This window comes from Scleropages formosus, chromosome 2, assembly GCF_900964775.1.
Source record: "Scleropages formosus chromosome 2, fSclFor1.1, whole genome shotgun sequence".
NCBI classification, from domain to species: domain Eukaryota; kingdom Metazoa; phylum Chordata; class Actinopteri; order Osteoglossiformes; family Osteoglossidae; genus Scleropages; species Scleropages formosus.
In genome coordinates, this window is record NC_041807.1 from 10,336,569 (window position 1) to 10,354,491 (window position 17,923).

The window sequence follows — 17,923 nt, forward strand, 5'->3', positions numbered from 1 at the left end:
AAACAATAGGCTACCCCAGGAGTTATTTAATGACAAGGAAATCATCTGATACCTTTCCTCAGTCTACACCTTCAAATATATTTATTTTGGAGTTCCTGCAGCAATTCCTTGCTTGCATATTTTGAGACTTGTTTAATTTCACTTTGGTTCAACAGAAAGAGTTTGATAATTTAAATTTTGTGTTTCAACACTTGATTTCATAGGTTTTGCCCAGTTAATACAGGCTAATACAGAAGTGTTCAATGTATAAATACATACAGCAGTATATATAGATACAGCAATGTAAATATATGTGTGTGTGTTTGTGTGTGCGGTAATATGATGCAATTTTTGTGCACACATCAGCTAATCTGAGTTTTTCATTACTGGTGAATATGGATTTTTTTTAACCTTTATTCATTTGTCATGCTGTAAATGACTTGTGCATTTACCTGCAGATCATTCATCATCATATGATTTTGACCTAATAGTTTATGTTTATGAATAGATCTGATTGACAGCAGGCAAAAGTCAACTGCAGACACTGACTGCAAAATTGCAAAATCAAAACAAGGCCAGTGGCTTTACAACATGCTGCTTGATTTATATGTTTTTGACTGCAGCTCAGCAGGAAATACAAAGTTATTGTCTTTTCTTAACTAAATTAGAACAATTACGGCCTCACATTATCTTTCATGGATAGAACACAACCCGAAAACATATTGTTTTCTAGATTTACTCATACTGCTTCTTATTATGCAGTTCACATGCTAATTTAATTTTTGTATTTCAGGGACACTAAATAATCACATTTCATTAGATGAGAAAACACATTGAGAGTGATTATACCTATTTAATGGAAACGTGGTTTTTTTCTGCAACAGGATTGTGCAATATGAAATGGTAGTAATTTAAGCTAATGGTGTAAGTAACAGTATTATTTTTTATTTTAATATTTGTGTAGTACTTGAGAAACATGTTCTACTGATTGTGAATTCAGTGTTCACTTTGTATATTTGTAGAGAAGTTGCTCAATACTAAATGTAATATTTTTTTTCACATGGGCCCCAGCAAATACAGGGATTCGGTCCATCTCTCTACACATATTTTTTTCCACTTGACATTTCAAAAATAAAACTGTACTTATAATTATAAAACGTTAGCAGTTGTACTTAACTGGTGCACAACCAGAAAGATATCATATATGATGTTGGACTTGTAAGCATAACATTCCCTGACTGCTTGCATGCTCAGCTGTCATGAAGTACTGTATCTGTGTTTATGAAATCAGCAGTTGTGTTATAGATAATCTTCTATTCAACTGCAAGTTTCATGTGTGTTAAATGCACATGTGCATAGAAACAAAAAAACTGCGTTAACATCTGCATACATGCGCATCAGTTACTGTGACTTGTACCTAAAAAGAAATGAAATAATCTTTTGCATTCTAAATTAGTTTTTATGTCATTATTTACTTATGTTTTTTATGCCATTTCAGTACTTTTGGAGTAGTGGGATTTGAAAAAAGATCTGTCAAATCCATAAAGACTGTAGTACCCGCTGCTGATCTAAATAGCATTGCCCTACAACTTTGAAGCAGGGGCACTTTTCTGCACAGTGGCTTTTGAGGTGAAGGTCATATCTGTAAAATTTTGTTGCTAAGCTCATTAATGTGCTTAGTGGACCTGCAAATTAAATGTTTAAAGGTAAAGCACAGAGGTTCTCAGTTCTGGCTCCATTGTGGTGGAACGATCTCCCTCTCTCACTCAGAACTGCTGAATCTTTGTCCACATTTATAAAGGGTGTTAAAACTCATCTCTTCCGAACTCACTTCATCCAGGATCTCTTAAGTTCACGTAAGGTATAAATGTTCATGCTCGTAAGGTAAACATGTTCATAATCATTCTCGGATCAGTCCTTTACAGACCCACTTCTGCAATGTAACATAAATGCTTATATGTATCTCAAAAAGAAAAAAAATTTAAAAAAGACTAGGAAGGGAATTAGGAATCGGCAATATTCTGATAAAGTTTTATGCAGCTGCTTGTGAGATGAACGTCAGTGCATATGGTGAAGGAAACAAACTAACTCTACTTAAGAGTTACACATCTGCAGCTATGCCTCTTTCTCTTAAGGTAATGCACACATTGTATTTTCTATGAGATGTACGTCCCTTTGGAGAAAAGCATCTGTTTAATGAATAAATGTAATCTGCCTGGACGGGATGTCAGTGCATTACAAGGTAGCCACACACAGAGTCACTCACCAGTTCACACACTACAGACAATTTAGAATATTCAAAGTACCTGAACTGCATGGACTGTGAGAGGAAACCAGAGTACCTGGAGGAAATCCATGCAGACGTGGGTTAAAAATGCAAACGCAACACAGACTGAGCAAAGTTTGAACCAACACCCAGCACTGTAGAGCATAAATAAATCTGTGCAAATGTTCAAATCATTTTAATTTGCCTTGGAGGAAAGGCACCTTAAAATGAAAATGAATAATTAATATGATTAAAATAAAAATTAATAAAAATATTAATAATTTAAAAATTATTTCAGCAACAAAAAATACATGTGGTTCAGGAGATTTCAGATGGAAGATTTTTATGCTAGCTGGACTTGTTAGCCAGTGTTGATTTTATGAGTTGTCCTACCACTTCAGGAAAAGGCTGTTATCTCAGTCGTGATACAGAATGCAAATTAGCTTTTACTCACTTTTCATTTATTACAGAGGTTTCTTTAGGAGTGCTACATCTTTTGTAATTAGAAGTACTCTTATGATATCCTTATAGTTAAAGCATGTTTAGCTGTAAAATGACTAAACATTTATTCCTCAGCAGCATGCTGGAATATATAAAAATGTTGTTGTTTTTTTTTTTTTTTTTTTAATCTAGACTTTGCTATGAAATTCCCGGAAACTGCTTGGTACTTAGCACCAGAAGTATCATTTTGATTTAATCGCTTCAGATTAACATTCTTATTCAGCCTTTGCATGGCCCAAATGTTTTAGCTGCTGCTGGGTAACAACATATTCATTGCATGTTTACAGTGCTTTTTTTTTGTTAAATATGTGTTTGTTTGGGGGGTGCGGTGGCGCAGTGGGTTGGACCACAGTCCTGCTGTCCAGTGGGTCTGGGGTTCGAGTCCCGCTTGGGGTGCCTTGCGATGGACTGACGTCCTGTCCTGGGTGTGTCCCCTCCCCCTCCGGCCTTACGCCCTGTGTTGCCGGGTTGGCTCCGGTTCCCCCGCGACCCCGTATGGGACAAGTGGTTCTGAAAATGTGTGTGTGTGTGTGTGTGTTTGTTTGTGTAGCATTTTTTGCTTTTTAACCTATAGATTTGACTATGAAACTTGCAAAACCTTGTCACCCCTTGTCTGTAACACAATTACTTTGTCTGTATATTAGTTTATTCTTAGCCTCTATAAAAGAATGACAGAAGTATTTTTAATAGTTTTTCTTTAAGTTTTTTTTTTTTTAAATCAAGTATTTTTTTTTTAACTCTCATGGGCACATTGTCTCCATTCATGAGTGTGTGTGTGTGTGTGTGTGTGTGTGTGTGTGTGTGTGAACATCCGTCTGTTTGTGTGTTGTTTGGTGCTGTTAAGAGGGAGAGAGAGGTGAATGAATCATGTAGGCGAGCTGAGCTGATAGGATGGAACTGGCAATTGCTGCTTAGATTAAAGGCAGAGCAGGGAGATGATACTGGAGATACAGAGGGATGGAGACCATGGCAACATGCAGATGTGCAGAGAGAAAACTTAATGCAAAAGGAGAAATTCAAGGGTAGATAAGTGAAAAAAAGAAAGGGCTGAAAAAGAAAAGCATTTTAAAAGTGCTTGGCGAGAGAAGGACCTTAAGGATTTTGAAAGAAGTAAGTTATATTTCACAGCACTGGTTAGAATATTGGATCCTGACCGCAGCAGAAAAAGGAGCTTTAAGGAAAAACACCTTTTTTCGGTGAGTCCTCCCAAACTGTGACAATGAATGTAATTGTGCTTCATTTTAAGTGTCTGTTCTGCATGCATAACTTAGTGTGTTAAATTTGTGTTATCAGTTCCAAGTAAATGAGCAGAATTTTGTATGTCTCTCTATATGAAAAGTTTAATAGACTTTAATCTAAGAATAAAACACTTTCAGTAAAATTTTTCATCTTTGATTCACCACATGCTACAATCTGTGCGTGTAACCAGAAAGTGCAGAAGTTGTTTTGGTTCATAAATCTGGTGCAAGACTCGATGTTACTGCCATCGTTATTAACTATGTACCAACCAACGGTAACTGGGTTAGGAGTTTTTATGATATTTGCAGCAACATGAGAGATGGTGATGTTGAAAATAGTACCTTTGTAGAGGAAAAAACAAGGCATTTCTAATTTCTGAAGATATGTATAGATTTAAAGAGTATTTTTACCATGATAGCAACATATAAGCAAATAAGAATTTTCTTGATTCCTGCTTACAAAGTATGGCTTCCTAAAGAAGAATCAGATGTGTATAGTACTAAATAATTGTTCCAGATATGGAGGTTGCATTTGGAAATGTGTAGTGATGTGTGGAACTACAGGATCACCTTTAATCTCTTCCATATACTAATTTGTGTTTGTTCACTTACTTTTATTCTATTACATAAACTTGTAGCACACACATTTGAACAAACTGCTTTTAAATCCATTGAAAAGGGTATAAATTCATATAAAGTAGTTCCGGCTAGCTGAATATGGATAATTAAATCAGAATATTGTTTTTTCCAGAGAAAAAATATCTTAATTCATTATCTATGTGCAATAGGTCCTTCATCTAAACAGCTACTAACAAACAGTCATAGTGCTTTAAGGATCCCAAATTTTTCTATAGTAAGTTTAATATGTAATCGTATAGTGTAGAAGAAAAAAATATTTAACCACAGTAGCAATCATTAATATTATTAATAATCCTGTGGAAGTCACATTAGAATAACAATAAGAAAGTGATTTTTCTCGGAAAGACTAAAGTTTGCCGATGCAGATAATACTGTATAAAACAAGCTCAAAGCAAATACATAAAAAATCCAAACAGAAGAACTTAGTTCAATGTGAAAAGAATGTATTTGACCTGGCTGTAAAAAGTGAACATTTCATGTGCTGAGAAAGAGACCTCCATGTGCTGAGGAAATTAGATAGAGAGAGATACAGAGGGATCGAGATGGCGGAAACGAGCAGCTGCATACAGAGACCGAAGAGGAGCTAAGTGAAAAAAGAAAGAGGTTAAAAAAAAAATAAAACATTTACACATTTTGAAGCATCAATAAAGCTAAGTGGTGCAGCAGTCAAGACTGGATGAGATGAAAACAATGTTAAGCATTGAACATTTGCCAGAGTTTGAAAAAAACACAGGTATGCCATACTTCGCAAGCAGAAATAGAATTTAAACCATTTATAAATGAACCTCAGATGGAAATGTAGTTAGAAAATTTATGTTAAGATTGAACAATTAACAAAACTTGGGAGGAGTGAGAGTGGTTAGAGCTGCCACTCTGCATTTGAAGGGTCCAAGTATGAATTATACCTCCCGCTGTAGTGCTCTTGACCAAGGGACATGAATTGAATTACTTCAGTAAAAAAATACCGAGATATATAAACAAGTAAATCATTGTAAGTGATTTAATATTGCAAGTCGCTTTTTGTTAAAAGCATCAGATAAATAAATAAATGCATTGTAAATATTACTGGTCTGACATCAATTTGACTGCCGAGTAGAAAACCAGTTTTGTACTTTTATCAAGAAATTAAAACTCATAATACAGATAAAAATTTTACCATCATAAAAATCTAGTCATGCAAAATTTTTAAAGTGTATTTTAGAACATCTGAAACATGGAAGTTACTTCTAACAGCTAATTTCTAACATATTAGACTTGACGCTTGTTATGCTGAAGGGATTTTTTTTCTTACAATTTTAAAGCCCTAATTAGTTTAAATATTTTATAGTATTTTATAAATTGTAGCACTGATAGAAAAGAAACTCCCATTATGGCATGCTGTAAGTTGATTATTAAAGTGTTATTTTATATCTTGACACTATTTTCAGAGCAAACAGCCTTTGTTTAATGTAAATTTAATTGTACGGACATCCTATTCACACCGTGTGTATTGCGGTAGTGAAATTTTTTGTGGCATGGTATTCATCACGCAACAATCAGCAGGGAATAAATGTCAAAACTGGTGTTGAGGAAAACCAGTTACAGCAAGGATATTAGAAAACTTGCGGATCTGTTTGTGTTTAACAAGATGTGTTCTTAATTCAGTGTCTGTGAGAAACCATATGAACAGGGGGTCACCAGGAGCAGCATCAGAAACCTCTTTGAAAATGTTAAACAGTCAGGTGGCGATGATTTGTGCAGTGCATACAGGCAAGCAGCTGCCGGGGCTGCAGGGCATTAAGTCATAACTGCGTGCTGAAGCCACTAAAGCATCAGTCCACCTGTTCGGTACTGGACCCCTTTGAAAGTACAAGTCTCAAGGACATCTGTGCCATGTCCTGTTATACATACCTTTCTTTTTATCTTGGATAGCAAAAAAGTAACACTCGGATAAAGCTTGTTATGGCTGAACTATGTAAGATTTGCAAGCATTAATAGGATGTAAGAGGGGTGTGGTGGTGCAGTGGGTTGGACCGGGTCCTGCTCTCCGGTGGGTCTGGGGTTCGAGTCCCGCTTGGGGTGCCTTGTGACGGACTGGCGTCCCATCCTGGGTGTGTCCTCTCCCCCTCCAGCCTTACGCCCTGAGTTGCCGGGTTAGGCTCCGGCTCCCCGCGACCCCATATGGGACAAGCAGTTCAGAAAGTGTGTGTGTGTGTGTAATAGAATGTAGACCTGTGCCAACTCTGTAAGACAATGAATTTCTTTGTCATTCCCTTATGGTGTACATAAGGGTGTTTACAGAAACTGTTATATTTTGTTTTGTGTAACCCTCTGTTATCAGTGAAGTCCTTGGATTTGTCTTCAACTCAGCTGATCTTTTGCAGCAACATACTTTCCAAAGCACCGCTGCTAAGCTGCACATGTGGTTCTGCGGCCTCATGCTGCTATGGGAATTTTAGACCATCCATCAAGGTTTGAATCCATGAAACTTGTTCATTTGCACTGATGTTTTTACAAGGGAAAGTCCTGACTCACAAATGTGATGTGAGTTAGGACAAAAGTGATAAATGTGAGTTATCCAGAAACTTTTGATTAGCCGTTTTCTGACATGACCCAACTACACAGTATTTCCCTTCTGTTATTGCAGTACCAGTAAAACAATCACTATGTAAACAAAAATCATTAAATAAAATCAACTTTGAAGACACAAAACGCAACTGACTTACAAACCTGCAACCAGCCCCTGGTCCTTGTCCAGCTCTACAATTTGGGATTATCCTCCTTGGCTATTACTGCTGAGGTTTGGTCAGGTATTCCGTTTTTGACTCTTTTTGCAAACCTCACTTCTTTTGCTCTGCAAACTCAAACTGTTTACAGGAGGCAAAAACAGTAGAAAGACACAGTAGACAAAGACACCAAATAATTCACCAAAACTTTTTGATAAAATTATCAAGTGCAGAGAAATTCATCATAGATTTGAAGAGAAACAGACTCCTGGAAATTAATTATTAGGAATTATAAATGAAGACTGCAGGTGGAGTATGTCCATCAGCATGTACTCTCAAGAAATATGTATTTAGTGCTGATGCCTCCATATCATCCTCTTATGATAATGTGATTCGCATAATATGCTTAGCTATATTGCAGTGTACTAAATACTCACTTTAGAAAGTGTGTGTCACTTTGGTTACCTATGTAGTGAACACCAAACTATAACACACTGAAGAAAAACTTTTGAGATTAGTTACTTGACTGTTATATGGAGCCACTGTGGCTCATAGATCTTTGTTGACTTCTTGTGTTACACTTGGCAGTGCTAAAATTTTCAGCACCCATCCATTCTCATTGCACTTATTAAACGTTAGCTTTACATTTCTAGAGTCTGGTTCTTTCTTGCCTTTGTACCAACTCTGTAGCCACACTGAACAAAGTAACATCGATCCATTCTCACTCCATTTTTAACTGAAACTTCTGTTTCAATTAATCATGTTTGATATCTATTGGAATAATCTGTCAGATAATATTTTTAAAAATCAGCATAGTATGTGGATTGATTGGAGTTGTGATTGTAATCCATTGGAGCAGTGTGGTTGCATCGAAATCTGTTACTGAAAAATATTAAAACACTCTCAATCAACGGGAATTCAGCATTACTTCAAGCCGTTTTACAAACATGACTAAACCGTATTGGCTCACACTTTCTTCCACTAGAAAAATTAATATTTGATCTGCATGACAATTCATAGGAACTGAATGTCTGGACACCTTTGAGGAATATTAGGTAGTGCTACATGATCAAAACTGCAAAATATTGTAATATGTATGTGTATGTTGATGTGACACAGTGTTGTTCATAAACTAATTCAAAAAATATTGCCAACAAACAATACCTGACCAAAAAAATTCCACCAGCATGAAAAGTTTGTTTAGAACCAAGACAAAAACAGACTTTTCAGCCGAATTCTATGTCACAGTTCACTCTTGTGAATACATAATTAATAAGACCTTCAGTATAGCATGCCTAATTTTACTCCATGTAAGGGAAAAGAAAAATATACCTCAAACAAAACCATATAAGTTGAAAAATTCAAAAATGCAAATTTGAAACAGTGTAAGCACATGGCTGTCATTTCTCCTTTTTTTACTTCTCTTCCAACAGGTATCTCATTCCAAATATCTACAATGGGGAGTCCTAACTGTTCATTCCCAGACTTCCGTGCTTCTCTTGGAGATACGTCAATATGTCCCTACAGCTGGATGTGCAATAGCAGTCCTCTACTAGTGATGAACTTCAGTGCTAAGGCAGAAGATTTGTGCCTCAGTCAGGAAGATTATCTAGAAAAGTACCTGGGTCCACGCCGCTCCTCTGTCTTCCTGCCCGTGTGTATTACTTACCTGATCATCTTCTTTGTGGGGGCAGTGGGCAACTTGTTGACTTGCACAGTCATCATTCGCAATAAGGTGATGAGAACTCCAACCAACTACTACCTGTTCAGCCTGGCTGTATCTGACTTACTGGTTCTGCTGCTCGGCATGCCGCTCGAGATATATGAGATGTGGAGCAACTACCCCTTTCTTCTCGGCAAGGGAGGATGCTACTTTAAGACATTTCTCTTTGAGACAGTCTGCTTTGCGTCTATTCTCAATGTGACGGCCCTCAGTGTGGAACGCTACATAGCTGTGGTCTATCCCCTCAAGGCTAAGTTTGTGGTTACCAGAAGACATGCCAAGAGGGTCATCCTGACAGTATGGGCCATCTCAGTCCTTTGTGCAATCCCCAACACCAGTCTCCATGGCATCATGTCCTTAACCTCCAGCTCGGGCCTCGAGATACTGGATTCAGCCATCTGTACCCTAATCAAGCCCCGATGGATGTACAACTTGATCATCCAGATTACCACACTGCTCTTCTTTGTGTTTCCCATGCTCACCATCAGCATACTCTACCTGCTCATCGGTTTGCAACTGAAGAAGGAGAAGATGCACCAAATGCAGGAGAGCTGGTCAGGTCTGGGTCAGGACAGCAGCTTCAACATCCAGAACCAGCAGCAGAAAGCACGTCATCAGCAGGTCACCAAAATGCTTTGTAAGTCTCTCTCCTCCCACCCTATGATACTGTCCTGTACCATGCGGTAACATTTTTCAGTCAAATGTTCCTTCAAGAATAGTAAACAATTCAAAACCAATCTTGATAGGGTGGGGATGTTCCAGCATTTTTAAGGTTTAAGAAATTTTTAAACTGAGCTCAATTAAAAAGTGTAAACTTTTTATTTGTAAAAAGCAGACTTGTGAGTGCATATACAGTATGTATCTACAGAATGTATCTTTAACTTATGTGCCTGAATACTTATACCAAATTTTAATTAGAACTTATTTTATACCAACTTTTTTTATATTGAGGTTTTAAACATATGCTGGAAGATCAAAGTAACTATAGAAAACATCAAAAAGTCAACATGCCTTTAAAAATATTAATAAGCCTTATAATGGGAGAGCTAGTAGCATAGTGGTTAGTGCTACTGCCTTCAGACCCAAAGGTTGCATGTTTATTTCCCACCTTTGGCTGTAGTACCTTTGAACATAGTGCTTACCCTTAAATTGCTCCAATAAAAAAATTACACAGTAGTATAAATGGGTAAATAATAGTAAGTTGTTTTTAGAGAATAGCATCAGCTAAACATATAAAATTCTGTTTAAAATACTTTGTGCATGTTTTGGTACATCAATCAGCAATTCTTGCAGAAGTACTGATATTATGAAATATATTGCAAGAAAACAAGGAAAGCGTTTGCACCCAGGAAAATTCCGACAAAATGAAAGTTGTTAAAACCTTTTCTACTGTTTCAAACAGCCTAAATAATAATAAATAAAAAGCTTCTTATCTTTAGATTTGGCTATAGGAACAAGCCTCAATACCTATTCAGAGACAACTTGTTAGGCTGTGATTAAGTTGTCAATAAATTTTTCCATTGAATTGTTTATGGCACATAAAATCAAGCAAAAGTGTATCTAGTTAATTGGAAATACAGAAAAAAGAATATGCATTCGTCTTGTAGTAGAATAAACAATAAAAGGGGTTTTCTTCAGCATTGCTCCAAAATAAAATCCATTCAAAGTTCCAGTTTATTGTTTAAGAGAGATAAGATACATTAAGTAAATATGTACCACAGACCTGAGGAAATAGTTGGAAAGAATTCAGTGGCATCAGAAAAACAAATTAGGTTCATAAGATGCAGGTCTATACTCTCTTTTTGATATCTCTTGACATTTGATACAAAACAGCTTCATCATGCTGTGACAATACAATATCATCTACCAATTTGCTTACTCAATACTATTAATTAGTGTAAGATTTACTGGCTTATAATATACTACATATGTATTAATCATCCCTTGAGATAACTGGTTGTGGTTATGTTACTAACTTAAAAATCTGTTGAAAAAGTACATTAACATAAATTTTATGAACTTAAATATTGCTGGAAATAGTTTAACAACCACAAATTGTGCTTCTGTCAACATAAAGAAAACTGCATCAGAATACAGCACATATACAATCAGGGGACAAGGAAAAAGAATTTAAAAAATTATTACCAGTGTAACCAAAAAATTGTCTTATTCCCTTGGGTCTTTTTTGAAGCAAACAGAAAGCATCCTTTCTAAAAAATTATATATTGTGGAACACATTAATGATTCTCGAAAACTGCAATGATGAGACTCATACTATTCAAAAGTCACCATTATGAAAAAAACAAAAACATGCCAATGAATAATCAAAGACATGACTAATTTTGTATTTCTTCCTTTTTTATCTGAATGTATTCCAGTTGTACTAGTTGTGGTGTTTGGAATTTGCTGGGCTCCCTTCCACACAGACCGCCTCATGTGGAGCTTCATCAGTGACTGGACAAGCGAACACCTGGAGATATTCCAATATGTGCACATCATCTCGGGCGTTTTCTTCTACCTCAGCTCAGCTGTCAATCCCATCCTGTACAATGTGATGTCCACCCGCTTCCGTGAGATGTTTAAAGAGGTTATGTGTCATCGTTCTAGACACCCAGTAAAACGGAAATACTCCATGAGTGTTACTCGAGCGACCCTGCGAAGCACCATCTGTGAATTCCCATCTAGCAATGGAACACCTATTTCTGATGGAGAGGATTGCAACACTTTTGTAGATGGTAACCAGGATCAAGAAACCTCATTATCTTAACATGGAGGAAAAATCAGTGTTTATTAACACCAGGAACAAACATGTGCTACGGCTTGGCTTTCAGACAACGGATTGGATCAATTATAAATGGGTTGCTAAGGATTTTATTTTGTAAATAAATTCAGTCAGAGGCTTTAAAGCTGTAACCTGAATGAAAGGAAGAATTTGATTTCACTCCCAGAGAGCACAACTGCTCTACCATTTGTGTGTAAAAACATACTGTAATTTACATTTAGGTGTTTCACCTAGAAATTCAGTTTACATTTGAACTGATTTGTACTGGCATCAAGTCCATGGTGTACCATAACAAACCTACTGCCCTGTGCTTCTGAGATAGACTGTGGCCATCGTGACATTGATTTGGACAAGCAGTCGAGCATGATCTTGTAACATGCAAGTCTCTGCTTAATTTTTGAGGAGCACAAAAGAAAACTGCAACTTCAGTATTAAAGAAATGGAAAGCGTTCCTGAGAATAAAGGGACTAAAGAGACTAGATGCCCTTTGCAAGCATTTAATAAACAGAGCTAAGCAGCCCTAAAAACGAACATTAAACTGAGAAAAAAACTGCTCTTCACAAGACTCTTCAGTTTATTGGATTTTAAAATCGTTCACACTTTCAATCACTTTTTGGGAAGAAATGCACTCTAATGGCAAATACAAAAAGCTATTGACTTGGAGGCAGGAGTCAACAGATAATCTAAATTTGTCTCACTTGTCCGAACCATTGCAAACTTGGCTGCTGTTTAATTTTTTTAATTTTTTGTTTTTTAAGGAGGACATTGGAGTTAAAGCAAGATTTTTAATATGTTTATCTTCAAATATATCTTTTTGTTCTTCTGTTCATGCTATGCCAGTCAGCCAGTGATTTTTTATGTACTGTATATTCTTAGTAAGAAGACTGCTATTGAAAGAACCATTAACTACTTGTCAAAGAAGCATGAACCATATCACTTTCTCTCTATTTTTCCATTCTTGAAAAACGACTCAGAAAATAAAAGCGATCAAGTCGTCAAAGTTATGATTAATAGCAATGAACATGCTTTCCAGATTGTGGGCAGGATACACATGTCATATCTACCCTCTGTGTAAGGCAGCACTTGCAAAGGTTGGGAGGTTGGGCATTGGAGTCAATTTACTCTGGAAAAAAATCAAAGGAATTAAATAATGAACATTAGCCATTAGATGCAAAATTTTTCAGAATCTAACAGACATAATACAGACAAAATAATTCTGACACTTGTGGCTGCCACTGCATTGTTATCTGCATGGTATATCAAGAAGAATGAAGTTGTTGGCTTTTGCTCAATCTCTCCTTTAAATATTGTATTAAATTATTTCATATTTAGTCACTTCATTTTGTTAAAATACAACTTAGCTATTTAAAATGTACTTAAATCCTGTACACTTAATGTGTAGTAATAAAAACCACAGTTATTTTGGCCTTTAAAGAACAGAACTGTGCACCAGCATTTCCTTGGTTATTTTAACAACTTGTTAAGAATTGCATAACAATGTACATTAAAAAATCCATAGGAAATGCAGTGTCACAGTCACAAGGAGCCTTCTGTGTCACAGTGGACCCAGATTCAAGCTTATTGGGACCTGCTGTGCAAAGATTAAGGCACTTAAAGAGCAGGGAGATGTTGGAAATGAATGCCTATTTACAAGCCCATTACCATGGTTTGAGCTCTAAGAACATTCATTGTCTCTACAACTTTATGCAGATTTTTTTTTTCTGGAAAAATGTCAGGAAAACTGCACGTGGTCCTTGGTGGTGTAGCATAGTACAATAACTGGTGATTCATTTCAGAGATCATTTTCTTGGGGAATTCCCTATAACCTTGTGCATATTGCTTCTGCATTGAGAACTAAAAGCATTGTATTTCTTCACATTTAATGATTATGATGTTTAGTAAGTGGCTTTTTTTAGATATGGTTGAAGACCTACACTTTTCAAAGACTTGAATGAATTTTCATAGGTGAGGATAAGAATCAGGAAGGGCATCCAGTTATAAAATCTCTGCTCCAACCACATCAGAAAGGTAAGATGACAAAATCTGGGTTTTCCTGAAAAATAAATCATAAACCTGAGTAGTTGTAGTAGTTTTTGTCTATGCAATCTGTTTTATGTGTTGCAGAAGATCATTTTGTTAATGACTTTTTGTGTCTTTGTTCAGAGGGGATAAACAAGCTGTGCCAGAAGAGGATACTTCTCCTACCCACCCACCAGAGGAGCAAGATGATAAGTCAGCCACCAGTAGTCTTTGTTTCAGGAGTAGTAGGATGATTAACATAACTGTAGAAACAACAATAGTCTTGCATAGTCTTTGTTTCTTGTTGAAGTTGTGTGTTGCAAAATAGCTCATATTAATTAATATGAAGGTGAGTCAAAAAGCATCCAAATTATTTAAAATCTGGTAAAATAAAAATAATTGCAGATACTTTTTGTCTCACCCTCATGTTTTCAATTTTTTCCCATTAAAAAAGCTGTTACATGTGTTTAAAAAAGTACAAAAGTCATGTTCCTGAAAATGTATTAATGTGCTCATTGATTGTGAAAATTTGATGTAAATATCAGAGCAGTTTGTGTGGACATCTGGAGACACCACTCTAAAGTCAGTGCTAGATTTTACTGAACCAGTATAAATGTTGTTTTTTTTTTCCTGTATAATACTGTGGTGGAGAAATGTAGAAGCTTGTATATTTAAAATAAAAATAGGCAGAAAAATATTTTTCTTTTTATTGTTTTAAGTGTCATACTGAAGATCTTGTTTTTATGTGGTTTTGGGTGCTTTTCAATTGACTTTAAAGAGAACTTTTGAAACACAGGAAAGATACAAGTTGCAAGCTAAACATTAAGGTATACAGGGAAGATCTCCAAAAAAGTATTTGTGCAAGAAATGCACAAACATCTTGGTGTCACCCCCCGGGAACGAGTCAAGCAACAGCACCTGTGCCCACTTAGGAAGCCTGGGGATGAAAAGGCTCTCTTGCAATCGCCCCGTGCCCTTGCTGTGTCATCGTTCTTGCCCTTTGTGTCTTGCCTGTTTTCCTGTTCCTGACCTTTGCCTGTTCTTCCCGACCACGACTTGGATTACCCGGATTGTGACGTTCACGCCCAGAAGACCTTCGCCTGTCCCCGACTCTCACCTTGTCCCTAGAACCTGGTTACTTGAATGAAGATCACCCACACTTGGGTCCTCTACTTACCTGTCTTCAGTGCTCATTCCTGACAGTTGGTTTGATAAAGTGAAATTAAAAGTCCACAGATTTATTTCACAGCCAGATGAATAGTTTGGTATTTTATAATGACACTGCTTTGCTGAAATAGCATAAATAGTGAAGCATTTACAGACAACTGCTTGATGGCACATCCAGGGTGTACCACACTTAACCTTCCGCTCTGTGTTTCCATGATAGACTCAACTCCACTGTGACCCTGATATGGACAAGTGGTTAAAAATAGTGAGTGTTTAGCCAGTAGACATGCAAAACCATGTTAGTAAATGAAAATTTCCTGTGGTCCCAGTGAGCTCTTTTTATCAGTCTTCCCAGATACCTTTACAACTGCCCCTCAAAGAAAGAAAAAATGAGAAACAGCAATGGAATATTTATGTGAACTAAATTAAAACTGACCATTAGCAGCAAGGTGCCACTGGTTATCCCCTTAGCAGACCTCATATGTGGCAGCAATTAGGAAAGGTGACAGCTGAATGTCACATGGTTCTGAGGGCAGTCTGAGAATAACCTGCCATTAAGGGAAGTCAGACCCAGTCAACCAGATTATTGAGCTACTGGCCATAACCTCATATTTACCTGACAAGTTCAAATGCATTATTCCATATCTGAAGCATTATAAACTCTGCAGCCAGTTTTATATCCCTAAGATATTTATTAGTCAAGTCTAAACTAATAGCATGTCTTTCACTTGTAAAAACTACGGGCTAAAAGAAATGAGAAGCTTTTTTAATTAAACCAGATAAAATCGAGAGTTAAGCATTATGCTTTGAACAAAAATTAAATTACTGATGGGTCAGCACAGGTCATTACTTATGCTTCAGTAGAAAAATGGAAATACACTGAGGCTCTTCAGTTTTCAGGAGTTCACAAGCATTTTGCAGAATTTTGAACAACGCCCACAAATGCTCCAAGTAAGGTATTGAAATCAGTCAGAATGCTAATGGATTTCCAGTTCGGTCAAAAAAGGTCTTCCAGTCTTGTTTAGGTCTGAGATTGCCGATATAAAAATGAGAGCATGTTTCATGTCTGTCATTTTTTTTAAACAAGATTTGCAAACTAATATCATTACTTTTCAAGGTAACATAGTCATTTAAAACATTTATTCTGTGACTATTGTACTTACATTACATGCTTTTTAATTTAGTGTATATTACTGCCCACCTTGCGTTGACTTCTGTGATTTGTTTGTCACGACTAACTGTTTACCTTTTCAAGTGTGCATCACTGTAAAATAGCTGAGCCAAGCAATATGTAAAGCAAGTGCACAAAGTATTGGGAGATTTTCTTCATAATTACAGGCTTGCATAGTGCTCCACCTCCAACATACTGTTAATTTAGAAAATGCCAAATCCTAATGGAAATGTCTAGTGTTTTATCTCAGTAGGTTTGGCCATGGATTCAAATCCAGCTAAGTCTGTGTGGAGTTTGTGCGTTCTCCTTGTGAACACCAGGGTTTCCTCCCTCAGGCCAGAGACACGTTCAAGTGAATTAGTGACTCTAAATTGATGAGTGTATGCTGAGTATGTGATCGCCCTGCAACAGACTGCATTTGTAGTGGGTTCAAAATTTAAAAGAAAAAAAGGGAAGAGATGGCACACAAAAATAATTTTTTCTTTCTTTCGCGTTGCGCTCAGTTGTTGCAGAACAGTTCGTAACTGACCAGTGTGTGAAAGCTGTTCAATAAGAGATCCTGTAGGATGCACTGGCAGTGATAAGGAACCTCTGGTTCTGGCAAAAGGGTCAAAAGTTAAAAAAATAAAAGTCACCGCCGGAACCGGTTACATGCTAATCACTTTTCAGGTTAGTAAAACAGTTTAAAACCTCATAAATGTTGTGCAGTGAGTATGAAATGACTTACTGAATGTTGTACATCATATTTTATGTTTTGGGAAACAAACGGTTGTCCAATATATTTGTTTTATAAATTAGTTTAAGCTAATGTTGCTCAATTGGAATGCTATAGGAGTGTTAAAATGGTAAAGGTTGGTTGTCTTGAATAGAAGTGTGGTGCTGATTATCGAATTAATGACTGTTTTGTTGGATTTGCCTTGTTTCTGTGGAAACTGTAAAAAAGAAAAAAAAGTAAAAAAAAATAAAAGTCACCGCCAGAACCGGTTACAGATGCTAACTCGTACCTGGTTTCCTTATCACTTTTCAGTTCACTCCCACTCAGGCACCCTTCTGAGAGTGGGGTAACACATTAAATGTACCACAGATTGTTTTTTGTAAGTTTTTTTCACTGCAGATCAGAATCATTGTTTCATGATGGATTCATAGTGATGTTATGAACAATTCATCATGTTTACTTTACATTTCTCCATTTAGCTCACACTTTTCTCCAAAGAGACCTACAATGTTAAGCTATTTTTCAGTGATCTACACCAGCTGGGTAAGTTTTACTGGCATAATGTTATAGCAAGTAGCTTGTTCAAGGGTACCACTGCAAGTCATTGGATTAGAATGTACAACTTCTGAGTGCACAGGCAGTATTAACATGTCTTGATGAGTTTGACAGTTGTTTTAAACTCATTTAAAGTATGATCCCATTAGTAGTACAGTCCTTCAAGGAGCATTGCTGTACTTCACAACTCCAGGGATGCGGTTTTGCATCTGGTTTAAAATCTGCCTCTGTGTGTAGATTTTGTATGTTATCCCCATGCTCACATGAGCTTCCTCCAACAATCCAAAGACAATGGTAAACCACTTCCAACACGCTCCCCGTGAAAACCACTCAAGGGATCAAAAACAGTCAACATCAACTGGAAGGCCCTTAGGCTAACATGGCATTGTTTCATATGCAAATGTTTTAAGGGGCAGTGGGTAGAGTAAGGGTTGTAGTCTGAAGGTTCCAAATTTGTCTCACT

General features: G+C 36.7%; 1 protein-coding gene across 1 annotated transcript; it reads left to right on the forward strand.

The window, feature by feature from the left end:
• Positions 1 to 3,683: 3,683 nt before the first annotated feature.
• LOC108939648 (neuromedin-U receptor 1-like) lies at positions 3,684 to 12,562 on the forward strand. The gene is made up of 3 exons (XM_018761125.2): positions 3,684 to 3,942; positions 8,762 to 9,688; positions 11,430 to 12,562. Exons 2-3 carry the CDS (start codon positions 8,785 to 8,787, stop codon positions 11,816 to 11,818), a joined length of 1,293 nt encoding a protein of 430 aa, XP_018616641.2. The 5' UTR covers positions 3,684 to 3,942; positions 8,762 to 8,784; the 3' UTR covers positions 11,819 to 12,562.
• The last annotated feature ends 5,361 nt before the right edge of the window (positions 12,563 to 17,923 follow it).

Excerpts from the sequence above, each read along its gene's own strand:
- LOC108939648 (XM_018761125.2), top strand. The coding sequence starts at position 8,785 with ATGGGGAGTCCTAACTGTTCATTCCCAGACTTCCGTGCTTCTCTTGGA. Across the intron at positions 9,689-11,429 it reads GCAGGTCACCAAAATGCTTT|TTGTACTAGTTGTGGTGTTT; the intron begins GTAAGTCTCTCT and ends AATGTATTCCAG.